Source organism: Bombina bombina, chromosome 1 (genome assembly GCF_027579735.1).
Source record: "Bombina bombina isolate aBomBom1 chromosome 1, aBomBom1.pri, whole genome shotgun sequence".
Taxonomy (NCBI): domain Eukaryota; kingdom Metazoa; phylum Chordata; class Amphibia; order Anura; family Bombinatoridae; genus Bombina; species Bombina bombina.
In genome coordinates this window covers 1,217,801,486-1,217,824,847 of record NC_069499.1, presented here as the reverse complement: position 1 = coordinate 1,217,824,847, position 23,362 = coordinate 1,217,801,486, and the positions used below count along the sequence as shown (strand labels likewise).

At 40.6% G+C, this 23,362-nt stretch overlaps 1 protein-coding gene across 3 annotated transcripts in view; it reads right to left on the bottom strand.

Annotated features, from left to right (window-relative positions):
* Positions 1 to 23,362, bottom strand: part of FBXL8 (F-box and leucine rich repeat protein 8) — a 72,058-nt gene that overhangs the window by 33,124 nt on the left and 15,572 nt on the right. The window contains exons 2-3 of one of the 3 annotated variants that reach the window (XM_053700275.1): positions 19,570 to 19,950; positions 10,634 to 10,813 (exon numbers count right to left, since the gene is read on the bottom strand). In XM_053700275.1, the coding sequence (XP_053556250.1) occupies positions 10,634 to 10,785 (152 nt within the window). In that variant the 5' untranslated portion in view covers positions 10,786 to 10,813; positions 19,570 to 19,950. The remainder of the gene's footprint in view (positions 1 to 10,633; positions 10,814 to 19,569; positions 19,951 to 23,362) is intronic. The other 2 variants (XM_053700279.1, XM_053700282.1) reach the window with 2 other exon arrangements.

The following is a 23,362-nucleotide window of genomic DNA, read 5'->3' as shown; positions in this document are numbered from 1 at the left end:
TATAAAGATCTTCACCAGTTTCTGTATTTCCTCCTGCAGTAGTTCAAACTTATATTCTTTATCACATCAATATGTATTATTCTAGCATCAAAAATCTAAAATTTTACAACATGCAAAATATAATCATCTCATACCCTCAAGTAAGTCTCCTTGGTCCCGGCTCTCCACCACACCCCCTGTAAGGGCAAAGCTAAATAGAAAGAGTAACCTATACTCACTGTCTATTCCTATTTTCATGAAACATTATGAAGGGTTCCCATTGTATGCTGGCCATATTATAGTGGTACGTTATTTTATTATAAATAACAGAAAAGTTTGGTGGTGCATTTTTCCAGTGTTGGGCCAGGCTTATTCTCACAAATGTACAAATGGTCAAAGCCAGTCTATGGTATTTTTTTGGGAGCTGTGGTATCTTAAAATGTAATTAGTCTTGTTCAGGAGTAAGGCTATTTGTGTTTGAAAAACTGAGCTCAAAAGAGCGGATGTTTGAGCCGACACTTCTCTGGCTTTGATGCATTGCCACCACATGTGTATATACAAGCCCCTCTCCCCACAACCTCTATAACACAAATGTTGATGCTGGTTTTCCCCTTCTCCGAACCTAGTTGGGTGGAGGTACCACCTAAAAGCCACTTTATATAATTCTATTTGAGAGTTGCGTTATGTGAAAATGAGAGACCACTGGTCAAATTATCAACCCAGGTTTTAAGGGGCCAAGTAGCATCCAAATCCTTTTCCCACTTTAACATAAGCAAAGACTTATTCATAGAAAATTTGCTTTTAAGTAACCGATAGAGAGTTGTTATCATACCTTTAGTGTATTCCTTAAGAAAACATAAAGATTTGAAAGTGTTAATTGTAGGGAATTTAAAGTTACTTGAAATTTCTTGGACCCTGGATTTCAATTGCAGGTAATGATACCATATATTTCGATCAGTAGGGTTAAGATCTCTATATTGTTCATAGGATATCAGTTTATCATCTATTATCACATTGGCTATTCTATAAAGGCCCTTATTAGCCCATTTCTGCTGAACTATCAGGCTGATAGAGGACTGTGGTAATATTAGGGGTGTAGTTCTGGACTTGGCCAGAGTAAGTGTGTGTTTTGCATTTAGTTTATTCCACATGTACAGGGTGTGGGAGATCACCAAAAATTTGCTCTGTAAGGTGTATCTAAAGTTCCTTGGTGCCCAGACGAGACTCAACATCTGATCAACTTCCAGTACATCAGCTTCAATATGTACCCATTGAGCCTCTTGTTCACCTTTAAACCAATGTATGGACTGGGCTAGTCGAGCCGCCTGGTAATATGATACTAGATCCGGCACCTCCACTCCCCCATCTCCCTTATGGTTGCACATAATTTTTTATTTATTCTAGCTTTTTTACCCTGCCACACAAAGCATAATATGTCTCCCTGCAAGGCATTCAATTCAGAGATCGGTATCGACAAAGGTAGGGATCGAAATAAATCACCCACAGCAGAGCTGCTATATAGCTCCTCCCCTAACTGTCATATCCAGTCATTCGACCGAAAACAAAAAGAGAAAGGAGAAACCATAGGGTGCAGTGGTGACTGTAGTTTAATTCAAATTTAGACCTGCCTTAAAAGGACAGGGCGGGCCGTGGACTGGATACACTACAAGAGAAATAAAGTTATCAGGTAAGCATAAATTATGTTTTCTCTTGTTAAGTGTATCCAGTCCACGGATCATCCATTACTTATGGGATACCAATACCAAAGCTAAAGTACACGGATGATGGGAGGGACAAGGCAGGATTAAGCGGAAGGAACCACTGCCTAAAGAACCTTTCTCCCAAAAACAGCCTCCGAAGAAGCAAAAGTATCAAATTTGTAAAATTTGGAAAAAGTGTGAAGCGAAGACCAAGTCGCGGCCTTGCAAATCTGTTCAACAGAGGCCTCATTTTTAAAGGCCCAGGTGGAAGCCACAGCTCTAGTAGAATGAGCTGTAATCCTTTCAGGGGGCTGCTGTCCAGTAGTCTCATAGGCTAGGCGTATTATGCTCCGAAGCCAAAAGGAAAGAGAGGTTGCCGAAGCTTTTTGACCTCTCCTCTGTCCAGAGTAAACGACAAACAGGGTAGATGTTTGACGAAAATCTTTAGTAGCTTGTAAGTAAAACTTCAAGGCACGGACTACGTCCAGATTATGTAAAAGATGTTCCTTCTTTGAAGAAGGATTAGGACACAATGATGGAACAACAATCTCTTGATTGATATTCTTGTTAGAAACCCAGGTTTGGTACGCAGGACTACCTTATCTGCATGAAAAATCAGATAAGGAGAATCACATTGTAAGGCAGATAGCTCAGAGACTCTCCGAGCCGAGGAAATAGCCATCAAAAACAGAACTTTCCAAGATAAAAGTTTAATATCAATGGAATGAAGGGGTACCAACGGAACTCCTTGAAGAACTTTAAGAACCAAGTTTAAGCTCCACGGGGGAGCAACAGGTTTAAACACAGGCTTAATTCTAACCAAAGCCTGGCAAAATGCCTGGACGTCTGGAACCTCTGCCAGACGCTTGTGCAAAAGAATAGACAGAGCAGAAATCTGTCCCTTTAAGGAACTAGCTGATAATCCTTTGTCCAAGCCCTCTTGGAGAAAAGACAATATTCTAGGAATCCTAACCTTACTCCATGAGTAATTCTTGGATTCACACCAATAAAGATATTTACTCCATATCTTGTGGTAGATTTTCCTGGTAACAGGCTTTCGTTCCTGTATTAAAGTATCAATGACTGACTCGGAGAAGCCACGCTTTGATAGAATCAAGCGTTCAATCCCCATGCAGTCAGTATCAGAGAAATTAGATTTGGATGATTGAAAGGACCTTGTATCAGAAGGTCCTGTCTTAGAGGCAGAGTCCATGGTGGAAAGAATGACATGTCCACTAGGTCTGCATACCAAGTCCTGCGTGGCCACGCAGGTGCTATCAGAATCACTGATGCTCTCTCCTATTTGATTTTGGCAATCAATCAGTCGAGGGAGCAGAGGAAACGGTGGAAACACATAAGCCAGGTTGAAGAACCAAGGCGCTGCTAGAGCATCTATCAGCGTCGCTTCTGGGTCCCTGGACCTGGATCCGTAACAAGGAAGCTTGGCGTTCTGGCGAGACATCATGAGATCCAACTCTGGTTTGCCCCAACGATGAATCAACTGAGCAAACACCTCCAGATGGAGTTCCCACTCCCCCGGATGGTAAGTCTGACGACTTAGAAAATCCGCCTCCCAGTTCTCCACGCCTGGGATATGGATTGCTGACAGGTGGCAAGAGTGGTACTCTGCCCAGCGAATTATATTTGAGACTTCTAACATCGCTAGGGAACTCCTGGTTCCCCCTTGATGGTTGATGTAAGCCACAGTCGTGATGTTGTCCGACTGAAATCTGATGAACCTCAGTGTTGCTAACTGAGGCCAAGCCAGAAGAGCATTGAATATCGCTCTTAACTCCAGAATATTTATTGGAAGGAGTTTCTCCTCCTGAGTCCACGATCCCTGTGCCTTCAGGGAATTCCAGACTGCACCCCAACCTAGAAGGCTGGCATCACGGCAAGCATTTAGAAGTTTTGATAACCTGGACTCCGTCAGGTAAATTTTCATTTCTACAGAATCTATAAGAGTCCCTAAGAAGGAGACTCTTGTGAGTGGGGATAGAGAACTCTTTTCCTCGTTCACTTTCCACCCGTGTGACCTCAGAAATGCCAGAACTATCTCTGTATGAGACTTGGCAACTTGAAAGCTTGACGCCTGTATCAGGATGTCGTCTAGACACGGAGCCACCGCTATGCCTCGCGGTCTTAGAACCTCCAGAAGTGAGCCCAGAACCTTTGTAAAGATTCTCGGGGCTGTAGCCAACCCGAAGGGAAGAGCTACAAATTGGTAATGCCTGTCTAGAAAGGCAAACCTTAGAAAACGATGATGATCTTTGTGAATCGGTATGTGAAGGTAGGCATCCTTTAAGTCCACTGTGGTCATGTACTGACCTTCTTGGATCATGGGTAGGATGGTCCGAATAGTTTCCATTTTGAAAGATGGAACTCTGAGGAATTTGTTTAAGATCTTTAGATCCAAAATTGGTCTGAAGGTTCCCTCTTTTTTGGGAACCACAAACAGATTCGAATAAAAACCCTGTCCTTGTTCCGTCCGCGGAACTGGATGGATCACTCCCATAACTAGGAGGTCTTGCACACAGCGTAGGAATGCCTCTTTCTTTATCTGATTTGCAGATAGCCTTGAAAGATGAAATCTCCCTTGTGGAGGGGAAGCTTTGAAGTCCAGAAGATATCCCTGAGATATGATCTCCAACGCCCAGGGATCCTGAACATCTCTTGCCCACGCCTGGGCGAAGAGAGAAAGTCTGCCCCCTACTAGATCCGTCGCCGGATAGGGGGCCGTTCCTTCATGCTGTCTTAGAGGCAGCAGCAGGCTTTCTGGCCTGCTTGCCTTTGTTCCAGGACTGGTTAGGTTTCGAGGCCTGCTTAGATTGAGCAAAAGTTCCCTCTTGTTTTGAAGTGGAGGAAGTTGATGCTGCACCTGCCTTGAAATTTCGAAAGGCACGAAAATTAGACTGTTTGGCCTTTGCTTTGGCCCTGTCCTGAGGAAGGGTGTGACCCTTACCTCCAGTAATGTCAGCAATAATTTCCTTCAAACCAGGCCCGAATAAGGTCTGCCCCTTGAAAGGAATGTTGAGTAATTTAGACTTCAAAGTCACGTCAGCTGACCAGGATTTAAGCCATAGCGCCCTACGCGCTTGGATGGCGAATCCGGAATTCTTAGCCGTTAGTTTAGTCAAATAAACAATGGCGTCAGAAACAAATGAGTTAGCTAGCTTAAGTGTTCTAAGCTTGTCAATAATTTCAGTCAATGGAGCTGTATGGATGGCCTCTTCCAGGGCCTCAAACCAGAATGCCGCCGCGGCTGTGACAGGCGCAATGCATGCAAGGGGCTGTAAAATAAAACCTTGTTGAATAAACATTTTCTTAAGGTAACCCTCCAATTTTTTATCCATTGGATCTGAAAAAGCACAACTGTCCTTAACCGGGATAGTAGTACGCTTTGCTAAAGTAGAAACTGCTCCCTCCACCTTAGGGACCGTCTGCCATAAGTCCTGTGTAGTGGCGTCTATTGGAAACATTTTTCTAAACATAGGAGGTGGGGAAAAAGGCACACCCGGTCTATCCCACTCCTTGCTAATAATTTCTGTAAGCCTTTTAGGTATAGGGAAAACATCAGTACACACCGGTACCGCATAGTATTTATGCAGCCTACACAATTTCTCTGGTACTGCAACTGTGTTACAGTCATTCAGAGCAGCTAATACCTCCCCAAGCAACACACGGAGGTTCTCAAGCTTAAATTTAAAATTAGAAATCTCTGAATCAGGATTCCCCGAATCAGAGATGTCACCTCATGATCTGCATATTGTGACGCAGTATTAGACATGGCCCTTACAGCATCTGCACGCTCTGTATTTCTCCTAACCCCAGAGCAATCGCGCTTGCCTCTTAATTCAGGCAACCTGGATAATACCTCTGACAGGGTATTATTCATGATTGCAGCCATGTCCTGCAAGGTAATCGCTATGGGCGTCCCTGATGTAATTGGCGCCATATTAGCGTGCATCTCCTGAGCGGGAGGCGAAGGGTCTGACACGTGGGGAGAGTTAGTCGGCATAACTTCCCCCTCGTCAGAATCTTCTGGTGATATTTCTTTTATAGTTAAAGACTGATCTTTACTGTTTACCTTCAATCCCGAGATATCGAAATCGTCTCTGATTTTCACCGCTAATGGCTCAATACAAAGAGCGAACAGCAGCGGTGAAAGGGGACATCCCTGCCGTGTACCGTTGTTATGTATTGGTTTTGATAGGTATCCTAACAGTTTAACAAAGCCATAGGGACCGAGTAAAGGGTAGTCAGGGCATCACAAAATTCACCCTGTATTCCTGTTTTTTTAAGACAGCAAACATATAATCCCAACTAATCCTATTGAACGCCTTCTCTGCATCCAAGAGAGAAAACAGAGAAGGCGCTCCTGAAACAGTGGCTAATAATTTTACGGGTATTGTCTGGGGCCACCCTGCTCCTTATAAACCCCACCTGGTCTGTATGGATCAAATGCTTGAGAATGGGATTGAGTCGATTGGCCAAAATTTTAGTGAAGATCTTAATATCCTGATTTATTGAGGAAATTGGTCTGTAATTTTGGTAGTGTTGTTTATATTTACCAGGCTTTGGTATCACCGCAATTCTGGTCATTAACATTTCTCTGGGGATTTCTGTACCCTTCATAATGGAGTTAAAGATCCGGGTCAACTGAGGAATCATAATATCTTGTAGGGATTTGTAGAAGATCCCAGAGTAGCCATCAGGACCAGGTGTTTTGGAACCTTTAATATTTTTATGGATGCCCTAACCTCCTCCTGAGTAATAGGAGAGTTCAGAGATTTGAGTTTGTCTACCGAAACCTTTAATAGGGAGCTTTGACCCAGAAAACTGTCTAGCTCCCTCGACCTATCTTTGCCTCTGTTGGGGTCGGGAATATTATATAGATCATTATAAAAGTCAGCAAACATATTGGCAATACATAGAGGATCATTAGTATATGTACCATCCTGCCTCTGTAACTGTGATACTGTGGTATTTCTAGTCAAATCCTTGAGCTTATTTGCAAGCATTTTGTCCGGCTTATTGCTGTAAATATAATAGTGTGTGTCTATAACTTTAATGGACCTAATTGCTTCTTTATCTAATAATTGATTAATCTCGTCATTCTTGGCTCTAAGCTGTTTAATATTCTTTTTGTTTGGGTTGCTAATAATTTGAGTTTTTAGTAAATTAGCCTCATGTTGTAGTTGTGTCAGCTTAGCTTTATTTTGTTTAATTCTCCTATTTGATTCAGCAATTAAGAAACCCCTTACATACGCTTTTAAAGCGCCCCAAGCAAATAGGAGGTTAGAAGTACTACCTTCATTGATTGAGATGAACTCAGAGATCTGTTGGTGGAGTTATTGTAAAAACACTTTATCTTGTAGCAAACCAGTATTTGATAACCAGGATTTTACTCTATTTGGGTTCAATACTCCAGCCAGCGTGATTTCCACCATAGAATGGTCTGACCATGGACAGTTTAATAATGAAGTTTTCATTAGGAGTGGTATCAAGATTTGGCTTGTGAAAATATAGTCTATCTTAGAGTGTGAGTTATGCATGGGCGAGAAATATGTATAGTCTCTCGTACTGTCATTTAATGTTCTCCAGCTATAAATGAGGTTGTGATCTGCTATAAAATCTTTTAAGATATTGTGTGAGGATTGACATTTAGCCTGAGTTATCCCTTGTGTGGTACGGTCTAGCTTGTGGTCTAATGTGAGGTTAAAATCCCCCCAAGAATAATTTTATATTTCCTCCAGAGAGTTAAAAGTTTACTCACTTTTGTCAGGAAAGTCGCTTGGTGTTCATTTGGAGCGTATACATTGGCTATTATGACTGGAGTATTCTGAATTAGACCTCTAAGCAAGAGATATCTCCCACTTCCAATCAAATTTTAAGGTGACATACTTAAAAACTGATTCTTATAACGTTATCGTGTAAATTAAACACAAAGATAAAATATTGTGCACTTCGTTTTCGTATGATCAATTAACTTTTTACAACAAACTTTTTTTTAAAAACATCATATTGCAGCATATTACAGCACCTACGTAGAACAGCTTTCTATTTTAAAAAATCCTAATATTTGAAAAAGCCCACCTGACTCCTAGCTCTGTAAAAATTCTATAAAAATTCTATAATAATTCTAAAAATTGTTTAGAAAAATGCAGATAGTTCCAATTCTAAATTCAGGCCATTTGGGGTCAGGGTATCTAATTCAAAGATCCACTTAGCCTCAAGTTTTAGCAGATTCTTATGCTTATTTATATTTTCTCCGCTCCAGTTTTTTTGAAGTTTGGCTATTCCAGTATCAGTAAAGTGTTTCAAATTGCATTTATTACAGTTTTTAACGTGTATGGGAACTGGGAGATCTTTATTTCTGTCCTCATCTGCATTCTCTATTGACAGAATGTGTGCTCTTATTCTTTCCCTTAGTGGCCTTTCTGATTCACCTATATACTGTTTACCACATTTGCATTCTATCAGATTTACTACATTTCTATCAGTGCATCTGATCACATTATTAATTTTATATTCTTTACCAGTAATTGTTAATTTAAAATGTGTACTTTTTTTTAACGTCTGCATGCTTTACATTATGTTAGCAAAATCACCATGATAATGTAGTGTCTTATCTAGATAATATCGGCTGGAGTCAATTAGGGGCAGATGTGTGGTAGGGTTGTTACGCTATACATAATTATTATTCCCAGCTTTAGTAAACCTAAAATGAGGTACAAGCAACAGGATATATAGTGCAAATACAATAGAGCAGAAGCCGTTACTACACTACACATAATTAAACATTTTATATTAAAATCTCAAAGTGTTTACTGTCCTTTTAAGGAGTCAAACTATAGTGCCCTCCACTAATATTGACACCCTTGGTAAATATGAGCAAAGAAGGCTGTAAAAAAAGTGTCTTTATTGTTTTGAACTTTTGTTAAAAAAACACACCAAGGTTTACCAAAAAAAAATAATCTTGAAGCACAATTATTGGCACCCCTATCAATTCATATGAGATAAATATAAATTCCCTTAGTCATTCATCACAATGGGTAAGACCAAGGAGTATAGCTGTGATGTGCGGCAAAAGGTTGTTGAGCTTAAAGGGATAGTCCAAATTAAACTTTCATGGTTCGGATAGGGCATGTCATTTTAAACAACTTTATAATTTACTTTTATCATCAAATTTGTTTTGTTCTCCTGTTATTCTTAGTTGAAAGCTAAACCTAGGTAGGCTCATATGCTAATTTCTAAGCCCTTGAAGCCTGCCTCTTATCTGAATGCATTTGACAGTTTTTTCACAGCTAGAGGGCATTAGTTCATGTGTTTCATATAGATGACATTGTGCTCACGCACGTGAAGTTATTTAAGAGTCGGCACTAATTGCCTGAAATGCAAGTCTGTCCAAAGATCTGAGATAAGGAGGCAGTCAGAAAAAGCTTAGAAACAAGATAATTACAAAAGGTAAAAAGTACCTTTGTTGGTTATGCAAAACTGGGGAATGGTAAATAAAGGGATTAGCTATCTTTTTAAACCATAACATTTTTGGTGTTTACTATCCCTTTAACAAAATGGGAAGTGGCTATAAGAAAATAGCAAAAGCATTGGAAATGCCCATTTCCACCATTAGAGACAACTGGAAATGTTATGAAGCAACCTGGATGAGGACGTGTGTCTATATTATCTCAATGCATTGTGAAGAGGATGGTTCGAGTGGACAAAATATCAACAAGGATCACAGCGGGGGAATTGCAGAAGTTAGTTGTGTCCTGGGGTCAAAAAGTCTCTAAAACTGCAATTTGACATCACCTACATAACCACAAGTTATGTGGAAGGGTTTAAAGAAAAAAGCCATGGCGATTATTAGAAAGGCCACCGCATGCACACGGTATGCTGCCTTTACCTGTTCCAGTCGGTGCATCAGCACGGACATCCCTAGTGTGCAGCATCTCTATGGCAGCCCCCACTCTGCAGCGATGTGTGCATGGGGCTGTAGCAAACAACACTACATGTCCGATGCATAGGGATTAGCCCTGCACCCAACACAGCAAGAATCCCCACATAAGAAAGTGTGGAGTACACAAACTACGCGGCCACTCTCATCGCTGTGTTGTGTACTGTGGCCAGAGTTTGAAGCCACAACTGCAGGCTACTGCACAGGTTACACGCGGCCCAGGCAGTACTGCTGTGTATGACGGTGAAAAGTTAGGTGAGGCCCAAGTTCAGAGAGGGAGACAGGCTGCCATCCGCACACCCATAAGGGCTAGTTCACGGACACAGCAACATAGCTGTAAGGTTGAGACAAATTTTGTCAGAAGCTTCCCACAAAGTATATTATATTTACACAAACCATGTGATATCGGCACGGCCCTGATCTTATTACCACATACAAAAAAACCAGTACCCTTGCATTTTAATTTTAGGACTCTGAGTGGGCCCATTCAGCCCTCGGGCCCCAGTGCAGTGGCACCGGCTGCTCCACTAGTAATTCCGCCCCTGACTGTCCAGTTGAATACCGGATACCTGGCAACCCTATGTGATACGTTTTAAAAACTAAAATGTGTTACTTTTCAGAGAAAGGATTTACATGTATATATAGGTTATGGTGACATCAAATATACAACTGAACTATATACAATGAAAAAGCAGTGCGCAGAATGCAAGTCTGCATTTTACTTTAGCAAACAATTAAGTAATGATTGAAATGGTGGTGGTACATTAAACACTGCTAAAAAGGTCCTATAAATTATCTTCAGCAAAGTTAAAATTACTGTTTTCAAAGTTATTGGTACTGAGCTATTTACTTTCAAATCCTTAAATGTCTGTGATGACTGTGTCTGAAAACTGTTCAATTAAAAAAATAAAGAAATAAAATAAACAGTTTCATATTGCACTATGCAAAAGAGGAGCACACACACTACTGAATCTAAAATAATGCTCTGTATACGTACCGTATTTCCGTGTAATGCCAGACATCGTTAGATAACACGGCCGATGCCCAGGTTTCACACACCTGAGACACAGCTCGTCTGTCTGTCAGATTGAGGTAGTAAAAGATCTGTGAGAGGATTTCTTGTGGCACATACTCCCATTGAGCAGACATTGTAGCCCAGTGTCCAACTTAAGTGAACCTAAATTAATCAAAATTATAGAAAATATATAACTATGTCATAGCAAAAACTGCAAAAAAACAAACAGAAACTGTAATCATTCTTACTCACTAGTCAATAAATTAAGTTTAGTATTAAGTACAGCTATAGTCCTTTTACACAGGAGGGAAAAATTAAGACAGAGTCTTGCACTTGCTGCTTCATCTGTAAGGAGTGGCATTGTCGGGGGCGGAAGCAGATTGTATATAAAAGTAAATGATTCTTCAGTTTCATGGCCATTTTTGTACATAAGAAGATTCTTGTAAACATGAGTAAGCAAGTTTAAAGAAAAAAAAATACACTGATTTGTAACTGTGACAAAGAAATTTATGAGAGACAGAGGTGGGATTTACAAATAAAATGTTACAGATAAGTTACGACCATGTTCCAAACATTCATTCATGTTCATATTGAAACATGGGGAGTTGATCACAATCTTGGGCGCGATCCGATAAAGAGCGTAGTTTGCGGCGCAAGTGAGGGAACCCCCGCCGCCCGCAGTTTCAGCTCGCAACTCGAGCTATCCTATATACGGCGCCGTCAGAGGCTAAAGTGCCGTAAGTCTCACAAATCAGCGATGTCCAGAAATCTGCGTAAGCACAAATTTCTGGATTCGCCAGTGACTTACGGCACTTTAGAAACTGCCGGCGCCTACAAAACCTGACTAAAGTTATTAAATCTCCCGTACTGTCTAACACGCCTCCCAAACATAGCCCGACACGTCTAACCCTCTATCCGCTATCCCCCCTCACTATCCTAACAATAAAAAAAAATGTATTAACCCCTAAACCGCCGCTCCCGGACCCCGCCGCCAGCTATGTTAAATCTATAACCCCCTAATGTGATCCCCCTACACCGTCGCAAGCTACATTACATACCCCTTAATGTGAGTCCCTTAAACCGTCGCCATCTATCTTACCTACCCCCTAAAGTGAGCCCCTACCCCGCCGCCATCTATCTTACCTACCCCCTAAAGTGAGCCCCCTACCCCGCCGCCATCTATCTTACCTACCCCCTAAAGTGAGCCCCCTACCCCGCCGCCATCTACCTTACCTACCCCCTAAAGTGAGCCCCTTACACCGCCGCCATCTATTTTAAAAATATTAACCCCTAATTTAATCCCCCTACACCGCCGCCAGCTATATTAACTCTAATTATATTAGGGTTAATATAGTTATTATATTATATATATTAACTATATTAACCCTAATTATATTAGGGTTAATATAGTTAATATCGTTATTATAATATATATATAATAAGTATAATAACCCTATCTAACGCTAACACCCCTAACTAAATTCTTATTAAAATAGATCTAATTAATATTAATATTATTAATTAAAATATTCCTATTAAAATCTAAATACTTACCTATAAAATAAACCCTAAGATAGCTACAATGTAATTAATAATTACATTGCAGCTATTTTAGGGTTTATATTTATTTTACAGGTAAATTGGTATTTATTTTAACTAGGTACAATAGCTATTAAATAGTTAATAACTATTTAATAGCTACCTAGTTAAAATAATTACCAATTTACCTGTAAAATAAATCCTAACCTAAGTTACAAATACACCTACACTATCAATAAATTAAATAAACTACAAATATCTAAACTAAAATACAATAAAATAATCTAAACTAAATTACAAAAACAAACAAACACTAAATTACAAAAAATAAAAAAAATACAAGATTTTTAAGCTAATTACACCTATTCTAAGCCCCCTAATAAAATAATAAAGCCCCCCAAAATAAAAAAATTCCCCTGCCCTATTCTAAATTTAAAAAGTTCAAAGCTCTTTTACCTTACCAGCCCTTAAAAGGGCCTTTTGCGGGGCATGCCCCAAAGAAAACCGCTCTTTTGCCTGTAAAGAAAAAACAGGCAAAATCTTGAATCTTGAATCTGATTGGCTGATTCAATCAGCCAATCAGATTTTTCTACCTTAATTCCGATTGGCTGATAGAATCCTATCAGCCAATCGGAATTCGACGGACGATGGAAGATTGAAGATGCCGCTTTGCTTGAAGACATCGGCGGGTGGAAGAAGACTTCACTGCCGCTTGATTGAAGACATCGCCCGGATGGAAGAAGACTTCACTGCCGCTTGATTGAAGACATCGCCCGGATGGAAGAAGACTTCACTGCCGCTTGATTGAAGACATCGCCCGGATGGAAGAAGACTTCACTGCCGCTTGATTGAAGACATCGCCCAGATGGAAGAAGACTTCACTGCCGCTTAATTGGACATCGCCCGGATCGGATGAAGAGTTCGGCCCGGCTGGGTGAAGACAAGGTAGGGAGATCTTCAGGGGGGTAGTGTTAGGTTTTTTTAAGGGGGGTTTGCGTGGGCTTAGAATAGGGGTATGTGGGTGGTGGGTTGTAATGTTGGGGGGTGGTATTGTGTTTTTTCTTTACAGGCAAAAGAGCGGTTTTCTTTGGGGCATGCCCCGCAAAAGGCCCTTTTAAGGGCTGGTAAGGTAAAAGAGCTTTGAACTTTTTTAATTTAGAATAGGGCAGGGAAATTTTTTTATTTTGGGGGGCTTTATTATTTTATTAGGGGGCTTAGAATAGGTGTAAATAGCTTAAATTTTTTTTATTTTATTGTATTTTAGTTTAGATATTTGTAGTTTATTTAATTTATTGATAGTGTTAGGTGTATTTGTAACTTAGGTTAGGATTTATTTTACAGGTAAATTGGTAATTATTTTAACTAGGTAGCTATTAAATAGTTATTAACTATTTAATAGCTATTGTACCTAGTTAAAATAAATACCAAGTTACCTGTAAAATAAATATAAACCCTAAAATAGCTGCAATGTAATTATTAATTACATTGTAGCTATCTTAGGGTTTATTTTATAGGTAAGTATTTAGATTTAAATAGGAATATTTTAATTAATAATATTAATTAGATCTATTTTAATAAGAATTTAGTTAGGGGTGTTAGCGTTAGATAGGGTTATTATACTTAATATATATATATATATATATTATAATAACGATATTAACTATATTAACCCTAATATAATTAGGGTTAATGTAGTTAACATATATAATATAATAACTATATTATCTATATTAACCCTAATATAATTAGGGTTAATATAGTTAATAAGTTAATATAGCTGGCGGCGGTGTAGGGGGATTAAGTTAGGGGTTAATATTTTTAAAATAGATGGCGGCGGTGTAAGGGGCTCACTTTAGGGGGTAGGTAAGGTAGATGGCGGCGGGGTAGGGGCTCACTTTAGGGGTAGGTAAGATAGATGGTGGCGGGGTAGGGGGCTCACTTTAGGGGGTAGGTAAGCTAGATGGCGGCGGGGTAGGGGCTCAGTTTAGGGGGTAGGTAAGATAGATGGCGGCGGGGTAGGGGGCTCACTTTAGGGGGTAGGTAAGATAGATGGCGGCGGGGTAGGGGGCTCAGTTTAGGGGGTAGGTAAGATAGATGGCGGCGGGGTAGGGGGTAGGTAAGGTAGCTGGCGGCGGGGTAGGTGCTCACTTTAGGGGGTATGTAATGTAGCTTGCGACAGTGTAGGGGGATCACATTAGGGGGTTATACTTTTAATGTAGGTGGCGGCGGGGTCCGTGTGCGGCGGTTTAGGGGTTAATAACTTTATTAGGGATTGCGGCGGGGGATCGCGGTTGACAGGTAGATAGACATTGCGCATGCGTTAGGTGTTAGGTTTATTTAGCAGGTAGTTTAGGGATTTACGGGGCTCAAATGGACAGCGTAAGGCTTACTACGGCTGCATTTTGTGGCGAGGTGAAAATGGAGTAAGATTTCTCCATTTTCGCCACGTAAGTCCTTACGCTGTATATTGGATACCAAACTGCGCTGGTTTGGTATACCTGTCTATGGCCCAAAAAACTACGGGCGACGGCAGAAATATACGGGCGTAACTTCTAGGTTATGCCGTATATAGGATACCAAACCAGCGCAAATTTCGGCGTTGCCGGCTTTTGCAGGCAACGCTGCATATCGGATCGGGTCCCTTGTGTTTTTGGCAGATAACAATTTCTGAACTACAACTGTTATTATTAGTCTTTTTCTAGTAGTCACAAAATGCTTCTACTGTCGATATTCCTCAATTTTAAAATCAGTACCTTCAAAAACATCTAAAATCATTTTCTGCATCATTCATTTTACAGTTTTGTAATCGATTAACAAAACAACACAACAACAAACAACATAGTAATTTTGGAGGGTTAGCAATTACATCACAGGATGAAGAAGCAACAATTAAAAGGCATTGTACAGGGAAGAGCAGATATTGAGAGATGTTATCATTGGCCAACCATAAGAGGATGGGAAAATGGGAGCATACCAAGTGGTGCAATAAATAATTACATAAGTAGGCAGTCAAGGTACCTGCTGCAATAGCCTAAGTACAGGATACAAAATACTTCAAGAGGAGAGAGAGATATTCATTAACCTATTCATTGCTTTGATTGTGAATTATAATTAGTTTGTTAATTACTGACCTGAAGCGTAACTCTTATTCTATGGTCAAACCTCCCTTTAAATTTTAAAGGTTTTCAAAACACATAGGACTAAATTACAAGTGGAGCTGCATTTATTTTATATATGTTACAGTATCTATAACAATTTCTATTATTAAAATTAAATTAAATTTTATATTTAATATTTTCATAACGCGCTTAAAAGGAACATGAAACCCAACATTTATTGTGATTCAGACATAGAGGCCTATTTATCAAGCCGTCAACCGCAAATATGCTGGAATTCCGCATCGTAATTGTGGCGAGCCTGATTCTCCTCATTTATCAAAGCCTACAGACCGGCAAAAGTTAAAATCTGTGACGTAACATACGATCCGCCAGTCTCAGTCTGACACAGATCAATGCTTACGTCATTACAGATGTTCCGAATGCAAATTCGGCACTATCTGACTACTTTTGCTAGTTAACAAATATCTAACAGGAAGCTCGCCACTATTCCGGCCGAGCATACCTGCTTTTCAATCCGCCGCCCTGGAGGCCGCGGATGCCATAGGAATCAATGGGAGTCTGAAAGCAGCGAAATCTTATGTTCGCTGCTGCCCAATATCCCATTGATTTCTATGGTAGAATAAAAGTTATGTTTACCCCGAGTTTAAACACCCCTAATCTGCCACCCCCTACACCGCCGCCACCTACATTATACTTATTAACCCCTAATCTGCCGACAAGACATCGCCACCACCTACATTATACTTATTAACCCCTAATCTGCCTCCCGCCACCGCCGCCACATACATAATGTTATTAACCCCTATCCCGCCGCTCCCGTACCCCGCCATCACCTAAATAATGTTATTAACCCCTATCCCTCTGCTCCCGGAGCCCACCGCAACTAAATAAATGTATTAACCCCTAAACCGCCAGCCTCCCGCATCGCCATAAACTAACTTAACCTATTAACCCCTAAACCTAACAACCCGCTAACTTTACATTAAAATTACAACATCCCTATTTTATAATAAATTAAAACTTACCTTTAGAATTAAATTAAACTATATTAAACTATTAATTAATCTACCCTAACTATTATACTAAAATTACATTAAACTATATTAAACCAAAAATTAACCTACCCTGTTATTCTAAAATTACATTAAACTACAAATTAAATTAACTATATTATATATTTAAAAACCTAACCCTACTCAAGTTATTTAAATCTACTATTAAAAATTACAAAGTTACAAAAAACTAACAACTAAGTTACAAAAAAAATAAACACTAATTTACAAAAAATAAAAAATAAATTATCAAATATTTAAACTAATTACACCTAATCTAAGAGCCCTATAAAAATAAAAAAGCCCCTCCAAATAAAAAAAAAAACCCTAGCCTACAATAAACTACCAATGGCCCTTAAAAGGGCCTTTTGCAGGGCATTGCTCCAAAGAAATCAGCTCTTTTACCTGTAAATAAAAAATACAAATACCCCCCCAACAGTAAAACCCACCACCCACACAACCAACCCCCCAAATAAAAACCTAATCTAAAAAAACCTAGGCTCCCCATTGCCCTGAAAAGGGCATTTGTATGGGAATTGCCCTTAAAAGGGCATTTAGCTCTTTTTTAAAAGTCCAAACCCTAATCTAAAATTAAAACCCACCCAATAAACCCTTAAAAAAGCCTAACTAACCCCCGAAGATCCACTTACAGTTTCTGAAGAGCCGACATCCATCCTCAACGAAGCAGCAGAAGTCCTCATCAAAGCTGGCAGAAGCCTTCATCCAACCGGGCAGAAGTCTTCATCCAGACGGCATCTTCTATCTTCATCCATCCGGCGCGGAGCAGCTCCATCTTCAAGACATCCGGCGCGGAGCATCCTCTTCTTTCAACGTCTTCTTTACAATGAGGTTTGCCTTTAAATGATGTCATCCAAGATGGTGTCCCTTAGATTCCGATTGGCTGAAGGTTGAAAAAATCCTATTGGCTGTTGCAATCAGCCAATAGGATTGAGCTTTCATCCTATTGGCTGATGGATGGATGAAGATAGAAGATGCCCTAAATGCCCTTTTAAGGGCAATGCCCATACAAATGCCATTTTCAGGGCAATGGGGAGCTTAGGTTTTTTAGATTAGGTTTTTGGGGGGTTGGTTGTGTGGGTGGTGGGTTTTACTGTTGGTGGGGTATTTCTATTTTTTACTTACAGGTAAAAGAGCTGATTTCTTTGGTACAATGCCCCGCAAAAGGCCCTTTTAAGGGCCATTGGTAGTTTATTGTAGGCTAGGGTTTTTTTTTTATTTTGGGGGGCTTTTTTATTTTCATAGGGCTCTTAGATTAGGTGTAATTAGTTTAAATATTTGATAATTTATTTTTTATTTTTTTATAACTTAGTGTTTGTTATTTTTTGTAACTTAGTTGTTAGTTTTTTGTAACTTTGTAATTTTTAATAGTAGATTTAAATTATTTGAGTAGGGTTAGGTTTTTAAATATATAATATAGTTAATTTAAAGGGACAGTCTAGGCCAAAATAAACTTTCATGATTCAGATAGAGCATGTAATTTTAAACAATTTTCCAATTTACTTTTATCACCAATTTTGCTTTGTTCTCTTGGTATTCTTAGTTGAAAGCTTAACCTAGGAGGTTCATATGCTAATTTCTTAGACCTTGAAGCCCACCTCTTTCAGATTGCATTTTAACAGTTTTTCACCACTAGAGGGTGTTAGTTCACGTATTTCATATAGATAACACTGTGCTCGTGCGTGAGAAGTTATCTGGGAGCAGGCACTGATTGGCTATACTGCAAGTCTGTCAAAAGAACTGAAAAAAGGGGCAGTTTGCAGAGGCTTAGATACAAGATAATCACAGAGGTTAAAAGTATATTATTATAAATGTGTTAGTTATGCAAAACTGGGAAATGGGTAATAAAGGGATTATCTATCTTTTAAAACAATAAAAATTCTGGTGTAGACTGTCCCTTTAATTTGTAGTTTAATGTAATTTTAGTATAACAGTTAGGGTAGGTTAATTATTAGTTTAATATAGTTTAATGTAATTTTAGTATAATAGTTAGGGTAGGTTAATTATTAGTTTAATATAGTTTAATGTAATTTTAGTATAATAGTTAGGGTAGATTAATTATTAGTTTAATATAGTTTAATTTAAATCTAAAGGTAAGTTTTAATTTATTATAAGATAGGGATGAGTTAATATGTAATATAAAGTTAGTGGTTTGTTAGGTTTAGGGGTTAATAGGTTAATTTAGTTTATGGCGATGTGGGGAGCTGGCGGTTTAGGGGTTAATAGGTTTAGTAAGTGGTAGTGATGTGGGAGGCCAGAGGTTTAGGGGTTAATACATTTAGTTAGTTGCGGCAGGGTCCGGGAGCGGTGGAATAGGGGTTAATAAGTTTATTAGAGTTGCGGCGGTGTCGGGGAGCAGTGGAATAGGGGTTAATAACTTTATTTAGTTGCGGCGGGGTCCGGGAGCGCGCGGGATAGGGATTAATAACTTTATTTAGTTGTGGCGGGGTCCGGGAGCGGCGGCATAGGGGTTAATACCTTTATTAAAGTTGCGGTGGGGTCGGGGAGCGGTAGGATAGGGGTTAAACATTTTAGTATAGTGGCAGTGTTTAGTGACAGGTTATAAATAAAGCTGTGAAAAAGCTGAATAGCAGCGAGATCGATGACTGTTAGTTAACAACAGTCCGCTGTTCATTGCCCCGTACTTGGTGCGCGGCTTTTTGACAGCTTTTTATATAAATATGGAGAGCGTATTCAGGTCTACGGCCACAATGTTAGGCGATGTCAGGCGAGCGTATTGGTGCCGTCGAATGCAAGAAAGTTGACGGCTTGATAAGTAGGCCTCGTAGAATACAATTTTTAAAAAGTTTCCAATTTACTTCTAATATTAAATTTGGTTCATTCTCGTGTTATTCTTTGTTGAACAGATATCTAGATGTTATGTCTATTATGGTTAATGTGACTTCCTTTTTATTTTGCAGCTGCAGAGTGAATCTGACCAGACCTAAATAAACCTGAGGAATAGTCAGCTGGTTTGGATAAAGTATATTTTTTCTTCAGTAACATACAATGAAGGTAATTAGTATTTTCCTTTAAAAGATAAGGAGCTGCAAAGGAAAGATACAATCTTACAGCTTAATTTGGCAAGTTCTGTGATGAACAAGAAAAGGTCTATAATATGGTTACGTCTCCACTGGATTTATTCTTGTAGAAATACGGCAGTTCATGTAAATAATAAGAAAGTCTTTACCTTGTTACAATAGAAGCGTAGTTTCCACGTATCTGCGAGGGAGTTTCCAGGCAGCAGTGCTCAATGTCTATGCAGCCGGAGATCAGTGAACTGCTTGTTAATCCTCTGAGGTTTGCTTCTTAGGTGTTTATCGTCAAGGTTATTTAGACCTCACAGTTATAAGGTTATAGTAAATACCTCTGCAGGAGGAAACACAGGAGGTTTAGCAGTTATGAATCCCAGGTAAGTTGCGATCCGTCTGAAGTGGTGAAACAACCAATGATGGGATGTGTATAACCAGAGCAGATCTCCTAAAGCAATTATAAGCTGGTAACAACCTAGACCTAGGTTGTATTTGTAATCCAAGTTAGGATAGCAGGAATCTTAGATACGCAGATCTTGCTGGAAAGAATACTGGAATTAGGTAGTCTGTATATCACGGTTTAAGCAGCAGAAAATCACTGACAGTGTAGCTTGTATTAGCTGAGAAAGAACTGATCACACAAGCACGCTCAACAAATTACTAAGCACCTGGTGACAGGAGTGGTGAGAAAATAAAGCCTGTGTGTTAAAGGTACAGGTCTTAAAGCAACCAGACAGGTAGATCATATTACACTAGATAGGTAGCGTGCACATGTCTGACAGGTAGATCATTACACTAGATAGGTAGCGTGCACATGTCTGACAGGTAGATCATTACACTAGATAGGTAGCGTGCACATGTCTGACAGGTAGATCATTACACTAGATAGGTAGCGTGCACATGTCTGACAGGTAGATCATATTACACTAGATAGGTAGCGTGCACATGTCTAACAGGTAGATCATATTACACTAAATAGGTAGCGTGCACATGTCTGACAGGTAGATCATATTACACTAGATAGGTAGCGTGCACATGTCTGACAGGTAGATCATATTACACTAGATAGGTAGCGTGAACATGTCTGACAGCTAGATCATATTACACTAAATAGGTAGCGTGCACATGTCTGACAGGTAGATCATATTACACTAGATAGGTAGCGTGCACATGTCTGACAGGTAGATCATTACACTAGATAGGTAGCGTGCACATGTCTGACAGGTAGATCATTACACTAGATAGGTAGCGTGCACATGTCTGACAGGTAGATCATATTACACTAGATAGGTAGCGTGAACATGTCTGACAGCTAGATCATATTACACTAAATAGGTAGCGTGCACATGTCTGACAGGTAGATCATATTACACTAGATAGGTAGCGTGCACATGTCTGACAGGTAGATCATATTACACTAGATAGGTAGCGTGAACATGTCTGACAGCTAGATCATATTACACTAAATAGGTAGCGTGCACATGTCTGACAGGTAGATCATATTACACTAGATAGGTAGCGTGCACATGTCTGACAGGTAGATCATTACACTAGATAGGTAGCGTGCACATGTCTGACAGGTAGATCATTACACTAGATAGGTAGCGTGCACATGTCTGACAGGTAGATCATATTACACTAGATAGGTAGTGTGAACATGTCTTACAGCTAGATCATATTACACTAAATAGGTAGCGTGCACATGTCTGACAGGTAGATCATATTACACTAGATAGGTAGCGTGCACATGTCTGACAGGTAGATCATATTACACTAGATAGGTAGCGTGCACATGTCTGGAGCACTGCATGACAGGAAATAGTTCTGCCATCTAGTGCCCTGTGGCAAAACGTCTGCCATATAGTACTGCATACACGTGCACACTCCTGAACTTACCTTCCAGCTTTCCAAGAAAGAACAAGAAAATGAAGACAATTTGATAATAGAAGTCAATTAGAAAGTTGTTTAAAATTGTATGCTATGTCCGAATTATGAACGAAAACTTTTGGTTTTATGTCCCATTAAGATGTGCGCTAATCTGACACTACGTTAGACCTAAAGCACGAAACACAAATCACTTTAAGCATTTTTTGCATTCCTTTTTTTTATTATTAAATATACATTTAGGGCCAGATTGCGAGTGGGCTTCTATTTAGTGCTTTCGCTTGTGCTATAATTGTGCTAGAAGTAAACCTTTTGCGCTCGACAACACCCTGCTTGCACGCAAACCCGATCGCATATTCTTATATGCATTAACCCAACATGAAAATATGAGCAAAAGAGAGGGGAGAGAGAGAGCAAAAGAGAGGGGAGAGAGAGAGCGCAATAGAGAGGAGAGAGAGAGCAATAGAGAGGGGGGAGAGAGCAATAGAGAGGGGAGAGAGAGCAAAAGAGAGGGGAGAGAGAGAGAGCAAATGAGAGGGGAGAGAGAGCAAAAGAGAGGGGGAGAGAGAGAGCAAAAGAGAGGGGGAAAGAGAGCAAAAAAGAGGGTGGATAGAGAGAAAAAAAGAGGGGGAGAGAGCAAAAGAGAAGGAGAGAGAGAGCGCAAAAGAGAAGGGGGGAGAGAGCAAAAGAGAGGGGTGAGAGAGAGCAAAAAAGAGGGGGGAGAGAGAGCAAAAGAGAGGGGAGAAAGAGAGCAAAAGAGAGGGGGGAGAGAGAGAGCAATGGAGAGGGGAAAGAGATAGGGGAACTGAGAGGGGAGAGAGAGAGAGCAAAAGAGAGGGGCAAGAGAGCAAACGAGAGGGGGAGAGAGAGAGCAAACAAGAGGGGGAGAGAGAGAGCAAACGAGAGGGGGGGAGAGAGAGCAAACGAGAGGGGGGAGAGAGAGCAAACGAGAGGGGGGAGAGAGAGCAAATGAGAGGGGGGGAGAGAGAAAAAGAAAGGGGGGAGAGAGAGCAAAAGAGAAGGAGAGTAAAAGAAAGAGAGGGGGAGGGAGCAAAAGAGAGGGGGGATAGAGAGCAAAAGAGAGGGGAGAAAGAGAGCAAAAGAGAGGGGGGAGAGAGAGCAAAAGAGAGGGGAGAGAGAGAGCAATGGAGAGGGGAAAGAGATAGGGGAACTGAGAGGGGAGAGAGCAAAAGAGAGGGGCAAGAGAGCAAACGAGAGGGGGAGAGAGAGAGCAAACAAGAGGGGGAGAGAGAGAGCAAACGAGAGGGGAGAAAGAGAGCAAAAGAGAGGGGGGAGAGAGAGCAAAAGAGAGGGGAGAGAGAGAGCAATGGAGAGGGGAAAGAGATAGGGGAACTGAGAGGGGAGAGAGAGAGAGAAAAAGAGAGGGGCAAGAGAGCAAACGAGAGGGGGAGAGAGAGAGCAAACAAGAGGGGGAGAGAGAGAGCAAACGAGAGGGGGGAGAGAGAGCAAACGAGAAGGAGAGTAAAAGAAAGAGAGGGGGGAGGGAGCCAAAGAGAGGGGGGATAGAGAGCAAAAGAGAGGGGGAGAGAGAGCAAAATAGAGGGGGGAGAGAGAGCAAAAGAGAAAAAGCGTAAGCTGCATCCACGTGGATTCCGAAAATGGCAGGCTGGTTCCGTCGCCACAATAGACTGCTCTCTGGGCAGGCTTTCCCTCTTACCTGTATATATAGGTGTGTGTGTTCATATGTGTATATATGCCACATCACCGAACACCTAAGGAACCTTCACTGGCTCCCCATCAACAAGAGAATCACCTTCAAGCTCCTTACCCACGCGTTTAAGGCCCTACACAACATCGGACCCGAATACATCAACCACCGTGTAAATTTCTACACCCCTTCCAGACAACTCCGATCGGCCAACCAAGCACTCGCAGTCATCCCCCGCATTAGCAAATCCACAGCGGGCGGAAGATCCGTCTCCCACATGGCAGCAAAGACATGGAACACCCTCCCGCTGCACCTCAGACAATCCACCTCCCTTACAAAGTTAAGAAAAGATCTCAAAACCTGGCTCTTCGACTGAACGCCCATCCCCTCCCCCCCTC